The sequence below is a fragment of the Filicampus tigris genome, chromosome 7, assembly GCF_054856515.1.
Source record: "Filicampus tigris isolate MCC_2025a chromosome 7, RoL_Ftig_1.0, whole genome shotgun sequence".
Classification (NCBI taxonomy): domain Eukaryota; kingdom Metazoa; phylum Chordata; class Actinopteri; order Syngnathiformes; family Syngnathidae; genus Filicampus; species Filicampus tigris.
In genome coordinates, this window is record NC_141223.1 from 18,951,538 (window position 1) to 18,973,714 (window position 22,177).

The 22,177-nt window shown below is 41.6% G+C and overlaps 1 protein-coding gene across 2 annotated transcripts in view; it reads right to left on the minus strand.

The window, feature by feature from the left end:
• Positions 1-2,104: 2,104 nt before the first annotated feature.
• clasrp (CLK4-associating serine/arginine rich protein) overlaps positions 2,105-22,177 on the minus strand; it is a 28,199-nt gene continuing 8,126 nt past the window's right edge. The window contains exons 6-21 of one of the 2 annotated variants that reach the window (XM_086035544.1): positions 21,350-21,434; positions 21,040-21,176; positions 20,694-20,790; positions 18,744-18,822; positions 18,599-18,672; positions 18,269-18,310; positions 17,982-18,176; positions 14,589-14,849; positions 14,329-14,514; positions 12,287-12,326; positions 11,240-11,300; positions 11,071-11,129; positions 9,616-9,662; positions 9,443-9,531; positions 7,545-7,569; positions 2,105-2,654 (exon numbers count right to left, since the gene is read on the minus strand). In XM_086035544.1, the coding sequence (XP_085891670.1) occupies positions 2,558-2,654; positions 7,545-7,569; positions 9,443-9,531; positions 9,616-9,662; positions 11,071-11,129; positions 11,240-11,300; positions 12,287-12,326; positions 14,329-14,514; positions 14,589-14,849; positions 17,982-18,176; positions 18,269-18,310; positions 18,599-18,672; positions 18,744-18,822; positions 20,694-20,790; positions 21,040-21,176; positions 21,350-21,434 (1,574 nt within the window). In that variant the 3' untranslated portion in view covers positions 2,105-2,557. Of the gene's footprint in view, positions 2,655-7,544; positions 7,570-9,442; positions 9,532-9,615; positions 9,663-11,070; positions 11,130-11,239; positions 11,301-12,282; positions 12,327-14,328; positions 14,515-14,588; positions 14,850-17,981; positions 18,177-18,268; positions 18,311-18,598; positions 18,673-18,743; positions 18,823-20,693; positions 20,791-21,039; positions 21,177-21,349; positions 21,435-22,177 lie in introns of those variants that run through there. The other variant, XR_015087442.1, reaches the window with a different exon arrangement.

Consider the following 22,177-nt stretch of genomic DNA (forward strand, 5'->3'; position numbering starts at 1 on the left):
AAACGGAAGCTCTCCGAGGGTGACCAGCAGCGTACAGTGGTCCTCTGGTTTAGGCATGAACCAATATTAGATATTGCAGTAAGACAGTGTTACATTTACCGCTCTAAAATGAATTTTTGGGGGAAAATTTGGTTAAATAAAAACAGTAATTTTCCATTGAACACTTTTATATTCTTAAACAAAATATAGGAAATAAATGTTACCATTCTTCTTCTGTTTTAATTCTTACTTTCCATTGGTGAGCTATTTTTTAATTTTAGAACAGACCAGTGGGCTACTCATGTTGTCCTTGGGGACAACTGGTACCCGGAGGCACCATTTATTTGGACAATGCACATTAATCAACAGAGCAAATAGGCATCCGTGCTTGCAGTGTCTGTTTTGTCTCGCTCCTCCTCCTGCGTAACTGCTCATCCCTCCCCTCTGCTCGCCAAGGAGAACAAAACTGTGAATTGACAATGAACTTCGAAGAGGTTATCATTTACTTAACTCTGCAAGCAGCCAATCACATTGCACCTTGTTTAGAAGTCCCTTAAAAAAAAAGAAAAGAAGCGCTCATTACTGGTGAAAGCCCGAATGAGCGATTATTGATTCTCTGACTTTAGAACCACGGTAAACCGTCAAACTGGTAATCAGCCCATGCCTACTTGGCTACAAAGGTGTTCTGTTCCTCCGTCAGCATCATAATCCAAATTTGTACAAATGTGCAATAGTCTATCATTACACAGCACAGTAGTAAATCCCAAATTACAGCGCAACAATCAACTAAAAAAACTACTAAAGCGGAAAATTGCGCAATGTGCAATATTGCGAACTGAAAAACACCCCTTTATTGTATACTTTTAGGCCGGATTGAAGCAAAGGTTTATCTGATTGAGTCCATTTAGTTTCATGTTTCAGAGGAACAAATTTTGAGTTCCACAGGTGTCTCCACAAGACTATTCACTTCTGCTTTTCTTCACAGCACTCAAAAAAATGGCACTCAAATTTTGATGCAATAAAAATACCTGCATTGCCTTCAGTTTATTGTTCCTGACTAAAAGTATAAAACTGCAAGGCAACAGCTGATTTTTAAGGAGAAAATTCTTAGACTGCAGTGGCCACAGAAACCTTGAACAGATCTTGGCATACCATTCAAAGGACAAATGTGGTAAGTTGTGCTTTTTCTGTCTTTTTGCTTAACTTGTACCAAGAGGAGGAGCAGCCACTACTAAGCCCGTTAACGAATATAAACAGGAAGTAAGCAGAATCATTCAAAGCAGTACAACTCCAGTGTTAGCATAAAGTGGAGGTACTGATTTTCTCACATTTGAGTCCATATTTTACCACAGTTTATCCATGCATGGGACAACACTGAAGAACAGACACTTTGTAAAGTAATGTGATGTAAAGTAGTCCGTGTACAGCTTGCATGATACCCCAAGTGAAACTGACCAAATTTGCCATGATTTCCCTCCCCGGTGTCATGTGAATCAGAGTTACATAGTCTAAGGTGTGAATGGGGAGCTGGTTTGTTCATTTTGGCACATTGTCTATCAGTCACTAAGTTCACGTCTGTATTTCCGGGTGATCCGCACGCTGCCAGTCTGTCCCGCATCAGCCTTTCGACGTCAAGAACATAATTTTTCATGTCGCAAGCAGACATGCCGCCAAATTAAGAAAAGATATCAAATAAAAACAAGACATACCGTTCTCGACTTGGCAGACTGGGATGGACCGGGCCCGCCTGAAATACAGACGAGAACTCACGGATGGACTAAGCACTGATGAATGTCCACCTCTGAAATTTGGCGTTAAGAGCTCTCGCACTCTCTCATACTGGTCAGAGGAAATTAAATATGGCTCCTCATGGTGAAGAACTCTGAGGATTTGGGGGTGGAAGAAAAAAAACAATTTTAGCTACACAAAATTGAAATTATACAGAATGTTGCTTACCTGTACAGTTTAGTTTTTTATACTACAGTTAAGACACTGGGATAAATTTCTGTGGGCAAAAATCCTAACAAATGAAAGAGGTCTTCATTTACATGCAACAACAGTAATCACCCCAAATATGTGACAAGTCAATGCAGCTTTTGAGAGACAATAAATACGACCATAAATCTTCATTTTGCTCCATGATCAATTTTATTGGGACATGCCAGAGCAGGAACTATCACGTTTCCATAAAAAAAAAAAAAGATTGAGTGAGACATTTAATGAAATCGTCCTGATTTAGCGCAGAAATTACTTGTAAAATCTCCAGAAAACAAGACGTCAAAATTGTGTGTGTGTGTGTGTGTGTTGCACTGAAATACTAGTGGCGAGGAGCATGTGGAGGTTGAAGAAAAAAAAAAAAATGCAAACCGGTTTCATAACCTGCAGCATCTTGTCAAACCAAATATGAAAAAGTGTGGCAGAAAAGGGACGAGGTCGTCATTCAAGCACTGTAGTCATACGTGTTCCTTGGCACGAGAGAGAACATGTTACATACAAACATGCTTGAGGTGTTTGTGTGTCAACAACAGTCAGCCTTTTTTTTTTTTTTTTGATCAAGGAGATCCTCTGATATTCCAACTCAGTATCTGCTGTACGGACTTCTGGAGCGAGAGCGGGAGTGGGAGTGGGAGTGGGAGTGGGAACGGGAACAGGACCGGGACCGGGACCGATACTTCCTAAGAATACATGAAAGAGAGAGGGGGGGGGGAGTAAAAGATCAGTAATATGGACATAAAAGTGTAATAATCGTTACTTAATTGTCATGCTAAATCCCACACCGATGACTATGGCTAAACAATGTCTGTTGTTGTATTGATCACCTTGCAATGTAAACAAAAACACCAGCATGGCACTTGATAGGAATCATGATAGTCATTTTAATGCTTGCTGTTGTGTCATAAGTATGAGCTACAGTGGGGACTTCAATCGTGTTCACTCTCTCATATACTAACTTCACACAACGAGTTGGACTGTGAGAAGAGGGTGGAATAATATTGGACTTTCTTTACGATAATGTAAAGGGATCAAAAGGTTGTTCTTCATTGCCTCCTCAAGATCATTTGACCACAACTTGATACCTTGAGACCACCAAGAGGGCACTGGTGGAAGAGCAGGCGCCCAACACCATTACATCATCATAGAAGTTAGGTCTAGGGATGCAGCTATCGAATATTTTAAAGTGATTCTACAGATTATCGCATGGATTAATTGAGTAATCGGATAAAAATTGATTTGGCATTATTAAACAAAATAAACATGCGAGCCACAGGTACTCTTGTCTACTAGGGTTTGACATCCTCACTTTCCATACTATTTCATGAAAACAAAAAGTGCTTTCGCGTCACTGTTTTCGCTTCAAAAGTAATATTTTGTGCCTCATTAGTATATATTAAATAGCAAAACTGACACGTGTCAAAAGAAAGTATCTGAAGAAAAACAACCACAGAGACGTTTCCCAAATGCTTCGCTGGACTCACGTCACCTACACGGTTAGTAGGGAGGTCAAGGGAAGCTTTGTGCTATTTTCAGAGCTGGGCAGTCCGTCCCTGGGCCGGACCGGTCGGACCCTGCTTTTATTTTGAAGGCCGGGAAGTGTGAAAGAGGGGAAGTGTGGAAAATAAGTAACTTGTTGAATGCTTGCAGACTTGTCGTCTGTTGGACCCAAATAATTATGCAATATGACAAAACCAACCCCAGGGCTCGCAATGGAAGTTAGTACACGCAGATGGGTAAGCACGTGAGTAAGTGGCGCATTTGAAGCGTGTTCACAGCCGGTTTGAATAGCAAGTTAGTCAGATAATTGTACCCCTTCCGTTAGCATCTCTCCCGCGGGCATTCATACACGTTTTTTTTTGTTTTTTTTTTGGGGGGGGGGGGGGGGGTCGGAACGGGGAGGGGGCCGACAATGGTTACGAATATGGCCGGGGGATCGTGGCCGGAGGGGTTCCCAGGTCAAGGGTGGAGGGTTGCGGCCGGACGGGCAAAAAAGGGTCAAGTGCCCAGCTCTGGCTATTTTGAACAGCAACAACTTCGGTTGGTTACTACTAGTGTGCCTAAACACACTGCGGAGTCGCTCCTAAGTCAGTAATGATCTCCTCCATAGCGACAAAGAAGCTGCATTTCTGCAAAGTATCATACTCACGCAGAGACGACGAGAAAAGATGCTGGGCCACGCTAAATGATAAGCTAACCCAAGAATGACACAGCTAGCGCACTTAACACCGGAAATCAGTGCTTGTGTGATCGATTACTGTACACTTTTCCCAGACGTCTGGCTGGAACTGCATTAAAGCGGACAACATCCAACTTTGAACAAAGAATTTACAGGACAATTAATAAGTGGCTTTTGGAGAGAAAAATCATACGCGCCTAATTGAACCGGAACCGGAAATGAATTAACTTCCGTCTCGGTTACATCAGCCAGGCACGGATGAATGGACTATCAACTGGGCGATTGCTGCTAAAGTCAGAGGCCAGCGAACTTACGTTGCCACTGTTACTGACATCTGCTCTTTTTTTCACTGAAAGCACTGTTATCAGTGTGTGTTCTACCCTAAGGATCGCCGCATGGCGGAATGAGAGACTCTCAAAGCATTCCTAATACTGTACGTCCATGCAGCCAAGAGGAGTGGCCTAATATTAAAAGTATATTAATATAGTGTGAAATATTTATAATTTATCAGTAAGTTTTCACTATAGAGACCTGAATTTTGACTTTGACGGTCTGCACAATAAATGTTCTCAAAATTACATTTACAGCATAGCTTTTTATTTAATCTATTTAGCTTTGCTTCAGGGTTCTTGCACCACTTTAAGTCAAATTTAATGCTTTTTAAGACCTTAAAAATATAATTTAAGACCAAAACATGTTGCGACAATTTCCGATGAAAAAAAAAAAAAGAATTTAATTTCACTGTAAACAAAGAGCTTTTTTTTTCCCCAAATAAGGAGACTAATATCAAAAAAGTAACGTGGTCAGGGGCCGATAATTTTTATGGAAGGGTACCCAGGGCGGACGACGGACCGGCAAAAAAGGGTCAAGTGCCCAGCTCTGCCGCTCACGTCTACAACCGCGAATAACCAGGAAATGGCATCGCTGGAAGTCGCCGAGCTTGCAGACAACGTACCGTATTACATACAGTATATGAATCCCCAACTCTCGTATTTAGTGTGCGACCATTCATTTCAATGATTAATTAACAAATACACACCATTAGAACAGGGGTCACCAAGTCCGGTCCCCAAGGGCACCTATCCTGCATGTTTTCCATCTCTCCCTGCTGCAACACACCTGTTTCAAATGATCTGTATCCTTATCAGGCTTCTGAAAAGCTTGCTGATGAGCTGATCAATTCAATCTGGTGCAGCGGGGAGAGATGGAAAACATGCAGGATAGGTGCCCTTGAGGACCGGACTTGGTGACCCCTGCATTAGAATTTTTACGGGGGACTAGAGTGTCTCCCCGGTATTAAAGGCATCGTCTAGAAATGTAATACCTACTGCAATTTTCCATTAAATTGAAGACGATTAAGACGTTGATTGTCCGGATTTTAAATTTAAGACATTTTAAGACTTTTTACGGACCCACGGGAACCCTGTGCTTCTAGGCAAGAAAAAGTTTGCTGCTATACACAATGGGAATTTAAAAAATAAAAACTGTTGGTTCCAAAAAATAAAAAGATAAAAACAACAATCATTCATTACACTGCCATATTTGGATTGTTTAATGTAACTCTTGTTTCAATTCCCTGGGATAAACCTATTAAAAAAAAAAAAAAAAAAAAAAGCTCCAAAGTCAGAAAGTTGCTTTTCAAATGAAGTCTTTGATTTGCAAAACTGCTCAAAAAGAAGAAAATATATATTTTGAGACTTGATTTGACTGACTGCGATTGGCTGGCAACCGATTCAGGGTGTACCCCGCTTACTGCCCGAAGACAGCTGGGATAGGCTCCAGCACCCCCCGCGACACCCGTGAGAAAAAGCAGTTTGGATAATACTCCGTGTGGAAAAATTATCCTCGCAAAGGCACAGATTTTGCTTTGACACAATTGTAATCAAATCACGGCTCTTATTCTATAAACTGTTTCATCCCTCGTTTACTCTAAAGACGGACACAGCACTGCAGGAGTGTCACCAACTGGTTTTGTTTTTAAGATATATGGGTATATATATATATTTTTTTTCAAAAAGAATATTTTCATTATTTGTTAGTATTATTTAGATTTTAGTTATGACTAGGGATGCTCCAATCGATCGGGCACCGATCATGATCGGCCGATTTTCGCGAAAAATGACGTGATCGGAATATTCGATCAAAGCCTTTGCCGATTGCCGATCAAAACATCTGATCACCCGCAGCTCATGCTTGGGTGCCGAGAGACGAAATGGCAAAAAAGTTGATTTGTTTAATACGCGACGGCAGCGCTCCGTCGCCGCCCTGCACGCAACCGTGCCCGCCCGCGCGAGCTACATTGACTCCAATTGAAACGCGCCGCCATCAAGGCTCCCTAACGCAGCCGCGCCTCCGCTGCGGACAGAGCGGAGGGACGCAACACAAGGCTGCGGGTGATCGGATGTTTTGATCGTCAATAAAAGGCTTTCATCGAATATTCCGACCACCGCAGTTGGTGTGAACATAGCATTGTCTGCTGTGTGTGTGTGGAGTTTGCGTCTTGTAATACTGTATATGCCATGAAAAGGTACCTCGCGCGGGGAGCATGGCCAAAAGTTTCAACTTAATCCGACATTTGAAGAACAAGCAATTGGGAGACGATGGTGAGTTTACGAGACTCACTGCATTGAATCAAGGCAAGGCGGACACAACGCAGTATGAGTGGCATTATTGCCACAGGGAGACGCATTGTAGGTCACTTGTGGGCAACAGACCCACGATATCATTTTATAATTCACAAACAGATTACCAGTGACTTTTTTCTTGTTGACAAATGCACAAGATAGTTTGTCTATGCACAAGACAATAAAGTTCCTGAATCGTTTCAATTTAGGAACTCATTGAACAGTTTATTCAAGTGAAGCCTGCATGTGACTTTTTTCTACTTTGATTATATTCTGAACCATGCAATGTTTAGGTGGCATGTTATTTATTAATGATTATTTTGATCTGTTAAAAACTGTGTTACTAAAGGCTGGCAAATTTAAGTTTTTCAGTTATCTTTGTGACTGAGTAATTGTTGTATTGTGCCAGCAACGGTTTAGTATTTCTTCATGCTTTTTGAAAAAATATATAGATTTTTGTCAAAATTATGTCAATAACATGGCTGGGTTTAAAAAAAAAAAAATTCATAATAGCAGTCACCATAAATAAATGGAAAAGTATACAGATATTCCATATTCCGTGATCGGTATCGGCCGATCTCACTCATGCATGATGGGTGTCGGTGTCATAAAACCTGATCGGAACATCCCTAGTTATGACATATGAATAGCTCTTGGTTTTGGTTATGTTGTTGTTTTTTTAAGTGCTCTTTAAGTTGAGAGAATTTTAATGGAGAATAAATAATAGTGAGCGGGACAGGATGTGAAGAGGAAGAGGAGTCCTCACATACCTTCTCGATGAGCTGGAATCTCGGCCTGAGGGACAAGAGCACACAGAGGCGCCATCAGAACCGATGCAAATGCTACAAGACCCTCATAAAGCTGTCAGAGAATGTAGCAAACCTTGGTCTCCAGATGTTACTTCGGGTTACTTACATCACTTTTTCAACACTGTTATGCGTTATGGGCTAGGCTCTACTGACATTTGGGCCGCTCTATTTACAAAACCACAATGGCATTGAAAGCGATAAAGAAGGCTCTCCTGCCTCTACTTCACTAAGCAGATGCATTTTAGATTATTTGAATAATTACTATATCCAGTTTTGGCCCGCCTGCCTGACCAGGACTATGTGGATCTTAACAATGTGAACTAATATTACCAAAGAAACAGCATTCAATTCTTCACCCTGAATTGGTTGCCAGCCAATCGCAGGGCAGACAGAGACAAACATTAGCACTCACAACCACACCTAGGGGCAATTTAGAGTGTCCAATCAACCTACCATGCATGTTTTTGGAATGTGGGAGGAAACCGGAGTACCCGGAGAAAACTCACGCAGGCACGGGGAGAACATGCAAACTCCACGCCGGAAGGCCGGGGCCGGATTCGAACCCTCGACATTTGCACTGTGAGGCGGACGTGCTAACCAGTTGATCGCCGTGCTGCCCCACCACTCAAGAGTTGTGCTTCAAAATCATCTAATAGTTGTGGGTGTGTATACTAAGTCATATTAGGCTAGATTTGTACCGCAGGTCCCAAATGGCCAATTTATATCAGGCGACACATATCAGATATTGCTGTCTTTTACACTGACGCAACACACGAAATGACTTACAAGTTACGACACGGAAATAAACATTAATACACATTGAGGGCTCCGGTACAACCAGCCTTTTGAGAGGTGAGAGGGGAAGGTATTATTGACTCTCAATACCTCTCCACCATGTTTAATATTTGCTTAAGTGCAATTTTTGTGAACAGAGCCTGAGTCTCTTATACTTACTTATATTTATAATTAATGAAGGTATTTTATTGTTCTACATTTCATTGCCAATGTTCAATATTCATATCCAACACTCTGACGCAGAGCACTTCAAGTTAGCAGTGTCGTGGAATTGTGATTCAAATAGATAATGATGAGTACATTTGAGCTAATCGTTCACCAGTCAATATTGCCTAAAAAGACAGGCAGCAAATTTGGCAAAAAACAAAAACAAAAAAAAAAAACAGGTCAACCTATAAAACTGTGGTGTTGAATGTGATGCAGTGGAGAATCTGGGTGCACCTAACCTTTGTGCTGGTGCACCAAGGAAAAAACGTGGCCGCACCAGCGCAAAGATTTAAACTTGAGCCCTGTCATTTCATTCAATATTACACATTCCAAACTGTTGGGTTAGGTCTGACACTTCCCTTCCTTTTGATATAAATGAGGCTAACTACCACATTACTCTTGTTTTGCTTCTTTAAAGATGGAAACACTTGAAATGTAGCATACTCGGGCTATCTCTTGTTACGTTTGTGCTGTAGATTAGATTTACAGTGGGTGCCTTTTAAAGTGTTTATTTGCTATTGTTTGGGCAGTCACATTTGAGGACTGTCGCCAATTAGTGTATTTTGATGACATCAAGCTCGCACTGAAGAAGAATAGCCCATGGGTGTGCTTACCCACATTTGGAAGAGGACTGATGCTGATCTGAAGATATGCGATAAGCCCCCAAGACACACATCCCCAATTGTGACGCTGGAGAGCGAAAAAACTGGAACTGTGCCACTTGAACCATGCCGTGCAAATCCAGCCTTCGAACTGCCTACCGAGGACCTCTTTCAAAAGCGGACCTATTGTCCAAGTCTGAGGATCGGGCTGGTAAATGTTTGCTCCCGCGAGGCTGCTAACCCTCACAGCCTTACCATATTTGGAGGGAGAGGGCGAGTTGCTGCTCTGGCGTCCGTACTGTCGCTCCCATTCATCCCGCTCTTTCTCGCGACGCTCACGCTCCCTAAACACAGAAGCCTTGAGGTCAGACCATTGCAACACACTCAAATACCAAACGGTCCACCTACGTGTACACACACAGCCTTACTTCATGCGTATCTTGCGTGCCATGGCTCGTAGTTCTCCCTCTCGCTCCTGTAGAACAATCACAGGGCAATAAGGGGAAATGGAGGATAGGACAGTCTTTTGTTGACTCACGAAAATTAATAACACACGCAAATATACTGTACGGGGAAAAAAAACAAAAACAAACACAAACTAAGGTTGTCACAGTTTTGAAAAACGAACACAATAACGAAAACCGGGCAACTAAAAACAAGCTATACTTTACAAAAACTATAATTGTAGCAAAAACGTTCTCCGTTTTCATTTTTTACAATGTGGGTGATAATTTTGTCGTGCCTTTAAGTTGGCAGTTTTGCAAAGCAGACCCTGTTCCTCCTCTCCAATACGGAAATTCTCACTTTGCTGTGAGACCAAGCAAGATGTCTGGAGTCGGGGGCTGTTGCCAGTTGATAAAATCTGATGCATTATTATTATTATTATTATTATTATTATAATGTGAACATATATGACATATGACCTAGAGACGTCTTTGATCAGCCATCACGTCGTATTTGAATGGTCTCCGTGCATCCAGGTTTTGATGAAATTGTAAGTCTCATTATTCTCAAATCTAATCCTGTCTCTTGTGTACATTTTTCCTCTGACATCCCCTGAAAGTACCGGTAAAGGCAAATCCAGGCCACGCAGCATGAGAAAGGAAATCCAGACCACTGTCACCATATTGGACATTGTTACAATAAAAAAAAAATCTCACAGCTGTATTTCACACACCTCAGTGTCTCATGGATGGCTTCACTTTACATTTTGATATTCATGCGTTTTCAGGCTGTTTTTCAACAAGTGCACTATTTGCATCGAAACTTTGAAGCAGGATTATGCAATGCACTTATTGCACTTCACGTTTTTGTGGAATATTTACATTTTGGATGGCGATTCATTCATTTAGTTGTTAGTAAGTTAATACCTATTTTAAAATGGCATCTTTTGTTGCATTCCTTACACAAGACTTGCTATGATCTCTATGAAGTATAGAACTATGAAGTCTCACATTTGACAAATACACTGTATAAAAAAAATATTAAAACTAATAAAAGCCAAAACACAACTTAGCATTTTCAAAATTATGAAAATAAAATACAGTTAAGCCGCACACAGAAGAATGAACACACGCAGAAATAAACACTAATGCGTGACTAAAGACATCATCAAACACACAGGCACGTAACACATTAATAAATGCACAAACAAAAAACCAGCAAACACACACACGAGCAAAAACACACACACGAACAAACACACCCAAGCACACGGAAGAAACGACGTGTCAGAACATACACACATGAATGAACGCACAAATGAGCACATATAAACCAAAACACATGAACAAGCATAAACAAACAAAAACATACATGAAAACACACACACACACACACACACACAAGCGGACAAACAAAGGAAGTTACACGAGACCGCACACCTGTCGTTTGTGCTCCTGCTGCTGGATCTTCACCTGGGCCGCTTTCTTATCCGCCTTGGCTGCAGGAGGGGGAAACAATGAGCAAATGTTGGCTAGGAAATGACACGTCCCACTTGATGTTGTTGTTGTTGTTGTTGTTGTTGTTGTTATTGTTGCTGCATGCACTCACACTGCCTGTTGAGGGCCTTCTGCATGCGGAGTTTGAGCTTCTCCTGTGGGGTCAGCTTGGACTGTGGGCGACACCGTTGTATTAGCAACGTGACAACAGTGCGTTCAATACAATCTGGAGTGTGCATGGGTCAAAGTGGGCAACAGGTGAATAAAGTACTTCTTGATCTTTGGAACATTTCGCCAGGCGTGCCCCTTGACACAAGTGTCCAGTAAATTAGGAACAGACAAAATAAAAAAAAAAAAAAGAGTGAGAACGGGAGAGGGGAGGAGATTAATGTGTGAGGACAGCCGAGAGAGCAGCGAGGGACGCAACATGAAACAAGAGAAAGTTCAGGTCCAGCGAGTTCACAAAAGAGCCAGTGGCGTTTTGCCGCCGACACACCCAACAGTGGGCTGTTCAAACCTGGCCAGGCAAGAAAAACGGCAGGTCACAACACCGCAGGCGAGTCAAACGCGGGAGGGCGAGTGCAACTCTTGACTGAGAGGCCTGGCGTGTATACAGAACTACGACAACTCTTTGCCAGGAAAAGATGAGCAAGCAGCAACAGGGAGGAAGAAGAGGACAGCGAGGGGGAAAAAAAAACAAAACAAAAAAAAAAAAAAAAACACATCCACAATGACTGACAGTAAACCACTATCACACACTCTGTGATCTCACGGTTTAGAATAGTAGGACATTGAAAAATGTTCATTTGTTTCAACAAGTCCCGACAATTGTCCACACCCAGCAAAGACATAATCGCTTGGGTTGGACACACTTATTAGCCAGAACAAACCAAGGCTAAAAAGTAAATATTAACAACAACATGCACACTAAGACAAAGTCTTGGAGCCCGGTACAATGACTTTTCCCACTCTTGTAAAATGGAGGCTCTTACTAAGGGCAATGTGTGTGAGGTTAAAACAGAAGAAAGATTATTTTCAGGGGCAACAAGAGGCTTCTACGTCGGCGCGTGGTGGACGGCGGCCACGTCAGCCTGTCAGGGATGAGTGAGGCGTAGTAGGCTTTAGCAAGAAACCTCAGCCACATCAAATTCTTACTGACTTTGGCAGCTCCCGTCTTTTTACCACCCGCTGTTTCAGGCCTGCAGGGACGACAAGGAAGCGCAGAGAAAGAAGTCAGGACGACATATAGTGGACGTCCATCTCTAACACACAGCGGATTCTCTTTAATTTGAGAGTTTACAACTTGGAATTTGATTCTATTTAAACATGGATTACAAGTAAGAATGCTGTGATGCACATTTATTGAACGTTGGCTAGGTTCACTAGCTAGGTTGACTTTATATTTTACTTTAATTTAATGCACCTTGAAACATGAAGCATAAAGTGGACATTTATGGCGATCGTCGTAATTCAGCCAAGGTTCAGATAAATTCGTTTTTTGCACACGGTTAAGGTGTGATGTCATCGTTAACGACGTCTCCATGAAATGCGACATTAAAGCCTCGCCTCGTGATTTTCCCCAAATACTGTATTTATGTCTACCTGCTACCTAATCGCTTGACTGTATAAATGCCCCGACTCCCTGGACCACATTTACTTCCGCAAACACAATGTCGGGTGTGATGTCGTCTCTTCTGTGCATGCGGGCCACTTTGACGACGCATGTGTTCATACAGCGGACAAGACCGAGGTCGCATTCATAATGCAATATGAACGCTTACACAAAAAAAATCTGATTTTTTCCAAAAATCCGAATTGAGCATTAAGACCTGCGGTGTGAACCTAGCCTTTGACATCTTGATATCAACAGTAGATTAACATTGAAATGAATAGGATTTTTTTTTTTTTAGGTGCTTTGAGGTTTCACTTTATTTCTTAAAAATTGATTGTAGTTTTATTTAATCTTAGAGAATGTTTTTTTTTTTTTTTTACACTTGTATGACATTTAAGAATGTTAAAATATTAAAATGTTATTTAAAACACTGCCTGTACCACTAATTTTTAAAGGTGAAGTCAAAAAAATTATCTTTACAATAATATGTTCTATGCACCCTCAGTATTCTAACGCAGCATTCTGATTACTATTGTGATTGTGGAATATAAATTAAGCAGCAAAATCCACCCGTTTTGATCTATCTCATGGGCGGCCATTTTGCCACTTGCTGTTCGACTGAAAATGACATCACAGCTGAACAGCCGTGATTAGTTGTTACCTGAGCCCATGGCAACTATGAGTGGCAAAATAGCTGCCTCCCTGAGGCCGATAAAAACAGGTGGATTTGCTGCTTAATTCAAATTCCACAAACACAATATCAATCACAATACCATGTTTAGACTAGTGAAGGCCTTGTTAGAACATCATATTGTAAAGAAAATGTTTGACATTTAAAGCTTTTATAATGGCCGGAACAGATGAAAATTTCTCAAATAAATATTGCTTGTGTGTCTTGCTTTGTCTTTTTTCAAATGTTAATGTTAAAAACTTGACCAGTAGTTATTAACCATATGTAATGGCCTATGTTTGACCCTAAGGAACTTCGAGGCTCTGTGGTACAGGACTATAAATTAGAAAAATAAATTTGGGATGCTTTCATAGTATATTAATCTACTGCGAAATAGACGGTACTTATTGTTTTGTACCGTATTTTGTAAGTTTGTATTGGGGGTCCTCGGTTTATGATGGTTGCAACTGGGACTCCAGCTATCAAATATTTTTCTAAATCAGACATTCTACCAACTGTTTATCGATGAGTTGGATAAAGATTTTTTTTAAATCATTTTTTGGGGATTTTTTTTTTTTTTTTCCAAATCAAATTATTCCATTACCGTTGCATGCCTAAAGATATAACATATCATTTTTGTGGTTACGAAGCAGCATAAGAACACAAAGTCACATGACACAAAACAGTACCAGTTACCACCGGAGTCACTATTTTTCATTTGATTGTTTTATATTCATCGCCTAAATTTGTCTTTACTACATGAGCATAGGTTATTGATAGCTTACATGGCGGTCAGACTTCAATAGAAATTCAAATTACATCGCCATCATAGGAATGGAATTTGAGGTCGTAAACCAAGCAGCCCTATACGTGCTATTCATTGGCTAGTTATGCTCACAGGATGTCTCCACGATCTTACTTTCTTAGTTTGTCGGTAACAGTGTTAGCAGAAATAGGGGGTCCTCTGCTGTCAGGGGAAGAGCTGTGGTTGAGGCGGCCGGGGGAGGGTGAGGGACTGCTGCTGCTGCTCTCGCCCCGCCGGTGACCGCCGCCGCTGCGGACGCTTCTCCGAGAGGAACCCCCCTGCCGTGAGCTGGAGCGGGATCTGAAAACCAAAAAGGGGTCAGGTCCCAGGCTGACATAATTAAAATGAATGTTTAATGACGGACTTGTCTTCACCTTGTCCGTCTCCTCGAAGAGTATCGTCTCCTTTCCCTTGTTCGCGATCTGGACCGCGTCCGCTCGCGTCTCCTCCGGGACCCTCCACGGTCACGCGAGTACGACCGGGAATGTCGTCTCAAGCGGGAGTGGGTGCGAGAACGCCGGCCCTCCCTTCCTCGCCGCCCTCGGCGCCGTGAACGAGAGGATGAAGAGGAGGATCGCGATGAAGAGCCAGAGGAGGAGTATGAAGGGGAACGACTGGATGAGGACCTTCGTCTCCTGAACAAAAACAGCCAAAGTTTCTGTAACGAGAACGGTCCAGCACCTAGCCTAACTGTTTTTCCCACTGCTGAAGTATACAACTGATGATGCCATTTTACTCTGTGATTTATTGCTTGTAATATGACATGCAGTGTCAACACATGTCAAATCACTTAGGCCATGTTCACACGGACTCGCATAATTAAAAAAAAAAAATTCTATGTGTTTCACTCTTTTGGCCATATACATCGCAAACATAGGTTTTTAACAAGGTGACGACTCCATTTTCAGCACTTGAGTGCAGATGGAGCTATTTTGGTTTGTTTCATTGGACATGTGCCACACAATCTCATGTATTTAAAGGGCAAATATTATGAAAACTTTTTTATTGCTTGTATACAAATAGGTACTGGAATGCTTGCCCACGCCTCAAGTGTGAAATTAAAGAACCAAGTACAGTGGTACCTCTACTTACGAAATTAATTGGTTCTGGAAAAAATTTCTTAAGTAGAAAATGTTGCAAGTTTTCCATGTAAATGCCCATGTAAATGCCCTAATCCGTTCCAAGCCCCCCTATATTGAGACATAAATGTTTTGTAAAGCATAAAAATACATGAAAACATGTAACAAATACATGTTACAATTAGATTATTGCACAATAAATGAGAGTTGTGCATAATGTAAAAAAACAAAGAATAGAGTAAGGAATAAAAATGACGGTCGTATACCTTTTAATTACTGTCCTCATTGCTTTTTGCCCTCTGGTTCATGTTCTCTCTGAGAAGTGTTTTTTGCCTGGCGTTTTGTAAAGACTGATTTAATAACGTGGCGACTGTCGATATATTACGGTCATATTCTTTGGAGAGATCAACCAAACGCAACCCCCTTTCATACTTTTCTATTATCGCTTGATTTGTTTGTATGGATAAAAAAAACGATTGTCTCCTTTTTTTTGTTTTCCTCGTTTCTAATTCACGTAAAACTATCGGAACACCTCAAGGCCCGAGGGGCGAATGACGAGGACGCTGCATAGACATATCTATCGATCTACCTGTCTATCTGCACACACAGAGACATACGGTAGAGGTCTCTCTTAGCCAATGGGATGCCAGGAAGATGCTAGGCTAGCCAATGGCAGAGCAGCTATTAGTATGTTGCGTTCAGGAAACTCCAGAGCTGCGAGTCGCAGCCCATACTGCTAGTAGCAGCCCATACTGAGAGTATCAGCCCATACTTTTAGCTTTCATATCCTGAAATTTCTTTCGTAACTAGAGGCAATATTTTCCTGTTGAGGAGTTTCGTAAATTGAAAATTTCGTATGGGGAGACGTTCGTAAGTAGAGGTACCACTGTACATCTTTTTTGCCTATTTCTGAAAATGTCTGTTCAGCATGTGGGTCTGCACTTCTGCCCCAATAATATATCCATCGCTAGTTAGAACGCACTCTATGTTGTTTGTAGACTACATACTGTAGCGCAGGGGTGTCAAACTCATTTTTGTCGCGGGACACATCATAGTTCCGATTTCACTCGGAGGGCCGAAACAACTGTTAATCCATGTAAATGTGTGTTCGCCTTATACACAACTAATTGATGGCTCACTAGTTTTGAAATCAGAAGCCAGTAAATAGTTTGTTCAACTATTTCTCGATGACACATGATTTGTCTTCACGGGCCACATAAAATGATGTCGTGGGCTGGATCTGGCCTACGGGCCTTGTGTTTGACACCTGTGCTGTAGCGTATTCATTTTGCAAATGATGCTTGTATAAGTGCCCGTTTAATGTCTCTCACAAAGAGCACCTCACGGTTTGGTGCTTCTTAAGTAAATGTGCGATGAACAAGCTAAAGTGTCGTCACAGCACGTCGCATCATTACTTTACGGGAGCAAAAGCATCTTTCACTAAATTGTAGTGCTCGGTTAAACTTGTCTCAGTGAAAGCTAACGCTTCTCCAGCTAACTTAGCTTAGCAAACCTTGTTCCATCGCTGACCAGGGATCGAGTGCGAGTCTAATGTGACGCGATTTTTATGGGAAATGTGCGTGAAAATAAAAAGCACACAGGTGTGAGAGTCGCGGCTGGTCCTCACATCCATTGCCAGAAGGCAATAAAATCAGCCTAAACGGCTGCCAGAGGCACTTGAACCGGGAAGACAGTGCGGCACCAGACACTGGCTTGTATGAAAATGTTGTTTACTTTTAATTGAATATGTAGTATACATCTACTTTGGAAAACCTAAGTGTTATTTGTAGAGGTTTCCTTATTACCGTTGGACATTTTCCCCGAAAAAAAGTCCACTTGGGAATGGAAAATTGGTTGGGTGTTAGGCGATAATAGTTTCTAAATAGATTTGTTAATGAGAGCCCTACTTTGCACCTTTTATTTGCAGTTTGGACGCGGAGGGGTGAACATATGCTCTGGAAAGGATCTCAGAATCTCTAATAACCACAAAAAGTGGCTCGATTTGCTGCTCATTGCTTTGCATTGAAGTTGGAAAAGTTGCTAGACAAAGCGAAAAGTTGGCAAAACTGCGCAGCTGCTAATTTCGTTCCAACTCATCATGGTAACAAAAGTTGGACTGTGCATTTGCAAGGTTGAACAAGTAATTCTATTATCATTATTTTGACAAAAGAATGTTAGACCTTTTTAGATACGTGGGAACTCTATTAAAAAAAAGAGAAAAAAGGCATAATACTTAGTCTGCTTTCCCTTTGCAGAGGCTGATTTCGTTTTATGTATTGACAGATGTGTCACCAATTGATATATACAAGGTATCATTATATATTAATTCATGTTGCTTCGCAGGCTTTGAATAGTCAAGTGCTGATTTTCTACTGTGTACATTATGAAAGGAAGCCTAAGGACACAAAACCGAATGAGCCACCTAAATACACGAGGGCCAACAAACGTATTTTCATGTGGACAATATATAGAGGAAAATATACCTTTTAAAAAATATCAGTGTAGTTGTAAACATGGCCTAAACCTCTTGGCACATCATGCATTACAGCGTCTTTGAAGATTAATGAACCTCACCTCCAATTCATTAAAAAAAAAAAAAAAGCCCCGAATGAGAGGAATCACCCTTTGTCAGCGATCATGTCAACAAACTAACCAAATGAAAAGCCAGGAGGAGGGAAAGTTACCGACCGGGAGCCCCTGCTATGACCTGCGGGATGCTGCGCGTAGGAGCCGCCATGGGAAGCGGCGGCCTGTGCGGCGACTGCCGCTGCCGCCGCCACCGCTTCATCGTCGCTGCCTCCGAAACTGGTGATGAAGGTGATCTTCTCCGGACCGGGGGTCCGAGAGCGTGATCGTGACTCAGAGCTGGATTCCGACTCTGGCCTGAGAAAAAAACATTGGTAAAACAAACAGGCCACAATAAGATTGAGGAAGGAAAAAAGGAAAAAAAGAAAAGAATAGAAGGGCAAGCTCACCGTTTGTAAGGGTCGTATGTTGGACTATCTCTTCTGGCGTAGCTGAAGAAGGAGAAAGAAGAAAAAAACATAAAAACATGCTGGCAAAATAGCGGCCTGTAGTGTGTTTTCATAGAACGCTTTTAAATATATTTCAGGATTTCTGCTGAGTCCTTCATATGTCAAGGATATACAGAGACTCAAAATGCAGTTTCCCTCCAATAACATTAAAATTATTTTCATTGAATAAAAATTCAAATCATATGTATAAAATATAACAACATTTGAAAGACTAAATTAGCCACAGTGCGCTAGTTCTGTATAGTATAACTTATGCAAATCTAGATTTACCTGGGCGGGCTGATTTGTCGTCCTTTTAGTCTTTTCTCTCTAAACTCTCTCCTTTGTCGGCGAGAACGACGGCCCTTAAATTAGCAAACATGTCACATAAGGGAGAAAAAACAAAGACATCTTTCTATAAGAGAATTATCCTTACCGAGTACATGGCTTTCTCTGCTTCCAGCGCTTTGGCATGTTTGATGGCCTCCACCTCCTCTTTGTCCTTCCTCAACATCCTGGCACAATTACGACGCACATTTAAAGGGACACTGGGATGACCTTAACATTGGCACTTCTATAAAAGGTTTGCATGTAAAATTGACATCAGTACCAAAATTCCCCCCTCAAAAGACTCTGTAGTGATTTAAGGGCTTTTTTGGTGTTTAGATTTACGACAAATTGCCCCGCCCCTTTATGGGGCTGGGCTTGTTATTTTTTCGGTCTCAGCGGTCTACGTCACGAGAGGGAGGCAAGCGTGGTAATATTGCTCGCTTTATCAGTTCTGTTGCAAAAAACGGCGGCCGATCGCCACCAAAATGCAAATGCACATTACTACTCTTGTCCAATTCAACCTGTTGAAGTATAAAAGCATTCTGCACAATAGTTTGGATTTATTGACATAAAACGTGATCTCATCACAATCACCTCCACAAAATCAAAAATACCGTGGTGATCGCTTCTCCACTTACACAGGCTGAAGCGGACAAGAGCATGAATGCACACACGAACCCCGACTGGTTATATTTCGGACATTTAGCGACGCTAAACTCGTGTCAACTCAAATGTATCAGAATTTCATTTGAACGCCAGGCAGATGGCGACTGGCAGTGGGCAAGCAATCAGGCAAGCATGGATCTTTATCCTCACTTCCACATTCCCTCATTCTCATATAAATCACCCACGGAGAGGTCAATCCTTTTGATATGTTGAAGTGCTTATTAGTAAGGATATCCACATAGATTTTGGTGCCAATTGATCACCGTTTTTGGACGTTATAAGCAATGAAAGTACAATGATTTCCAATGGAGAGTTTGTAATCGGTTCCTCCAGTGACTCTGACCAAAGAAGGATAGAACGGTAGGGGACGCGGCCATTCTCCTCATTAACAAGAGGCGTTATTCATGGAGTCACTTATATCCTAATTTCTCCCAAATTTATTGAGAAAATAGAAAATGACAACTCTTTTCATTTTCCTGATCAAAAAAAATATAAAATGAACTTGTTAGTGAAAACATGGCCATCCCGGCCCAATCATCCCTTTAAGTCAAGCTAAACACCTTCCTAATGACATTTTTACAACTGCTCAAAAATAAACACGTAACAACAAACCCCAAGGAATGCCTCAAGCGACATCATGGCCATAAAATTCCCTCATTACCATCAACATGGCGAAGTGTGCAAATGATAGAGTTGAAAATGAGTCAGTTCTTTTCGGATAAAAAAAAAGACAAAAAATTCTCTGTGATTATTTTCTGATGTCTTAAATATAACAAAATATGTTCATGAAATTCTGGCTACTGATAACTTACACAAAACGGCTATAATAGTAGTAAACAGCGCCATCTGGTGCCATTAAAGTGAAATACAGAGCACCTACAAACCAGCAACAACAGAGATTGTTCTTCCACTCTGTTTGTTTAGTGAGGGCAGCAAACTAGCCTTGTGTTTAACACGGATGGCTGACAGTCAAGAGGAACCGAGTTCTAATCTCATCTAAGAGCAATATATGTGTGGATTTGTGTTGTGGCTTGGCGACCAGTCCAGGGTGTAGCCTGGCTCTCTCTCAGTGAGCTGAGAGGCTCTGATTATGTTCCGAATGAGGACGCGCTATAGCAAACTGTTGGATGGAATTTAGTGCCATATTGTCAGATAACGCACAATTACAAATTGGCCCCCCCCGAAAAACACAAACATAGATGCCCCTTGAAATAATTACATGTATCCAATATGTATACATGAAGGTTTTAATTTTGTGGCTGATAATTTGGTTTTTGAACTCCTTCCAAAATATTTACTTTCTGTTTAAGAACTGAGATTTGCGAACCGCTGAACCTCCTCACAAAGGTAAAAATGTTCCCCCAAAGACGGGGTTAATATAAAATGGTACCTGACAAAGTCTCCTTCAGCCATTCCGTAGGGAGTGGCTGTTTTGTTGAGCTCCGTCTCCTGCTCGTGATTCAGCTCGTCAATGTCGACCTCCACATCTGCCAATGCACAAACACACGCTAGTGTGACACCTTTGCTTGCTTAATTCAATTTTGTGCAATTAGGTTAAATTCATTAGAAATTGGATGATGGTCATAATGTATAATACCGAAAGATACTCAACATGTATGTATAATAAAATACAAATGCTGTTTCGGCAAAACAAATCAGTACAAAAACTTGAGATCAGCTTAAAGAAATAGTTCAGTCTTTAGAAAGACGGTAACTACGTTTATGTTACAGCGCACCGATATCTGGGATAACCTCATCTTCTTCAGATTCGCTGTTCTCCGAATTGTCTTCATCTTTGTCTGTGTCGTGGTCAGGTTCTGTCACAGTGCTGTCCTCGTATGTGTAACCAATTGCAACCTTTTTCTCAGCCAGCCTGCCATCAGACAATTGACACAGTTGTTGAGAAACGAGTGGTTTACTTGTATGCATGTTCATACTTCCACTTGTGCACACATACACATTTATTGTACTCTTTATTCACAATCTCTTGCTCTCACACACAATGCAAGCACACTCGGGTGAGAACAGTCTATGTAATGGACATACTTTTTCTTCTCTTCCTCGTTTGGCTTCTGTAGGCCACCATAGAGCTCATCCACGTAGATCTGGTACAAACATTGCTCCTCAGAGACTGCGGGAGGACACAAGAGAGTTTAAGCACAACACTGCAGCAAAATTACAGCCTTTAGAGGGCGTGTTAATGGACAGTTACTGAAATACAGGAAGTCCTCGAATTATGACGTACTACGACGTTTCGACTTTACGATGCCCGTGCCCCTTCCGCCATTTTGTCCCCAGTACCATAGTGACTACGTTTACATGCAGTCAATATTCGGGTAAAGGTCAAAATCCCGATTTCTGATACAATCTGAATAACCCGTTTTATGAGCGGACAGAGTTGCTCCGGCATTTGAATAACCCACTGTGACGGCGACGCATGGCGTCGTGACTCAAATGGACATCATTTCCATGTCTTACTTTCAGCTGTCAATAAAACACTTGATATTCATGTCACTCACCACAGGAATGAAGCAGCCGGTTTCCTCCTCGCTTCAAAAGTGTGCTTTTGTGCTGCGTCTCTGAGCTTGTGTATTTGCGGTGGTTGCGTGCCAAACAACGCACTTCAGCATACAAGCACTTCCTGTACTACAAAGACCACCATTCCTTCCGGTTGAGCATGCGCACACCTATCAGCAGCAATGGTAATTATAGCATCTAATGTTTTTATTTTAATGTATTTTCGTTTTTTATACCAAGCACTTTGATGTAACTTTCGACTTTAACGGTGAAATCCGACATTCAGGTTACATCGCCAGTGTAGGAACGGAACTCGTTCGGAAATTGAGGACTTCCTGTATTTAAACTGTTCATCAC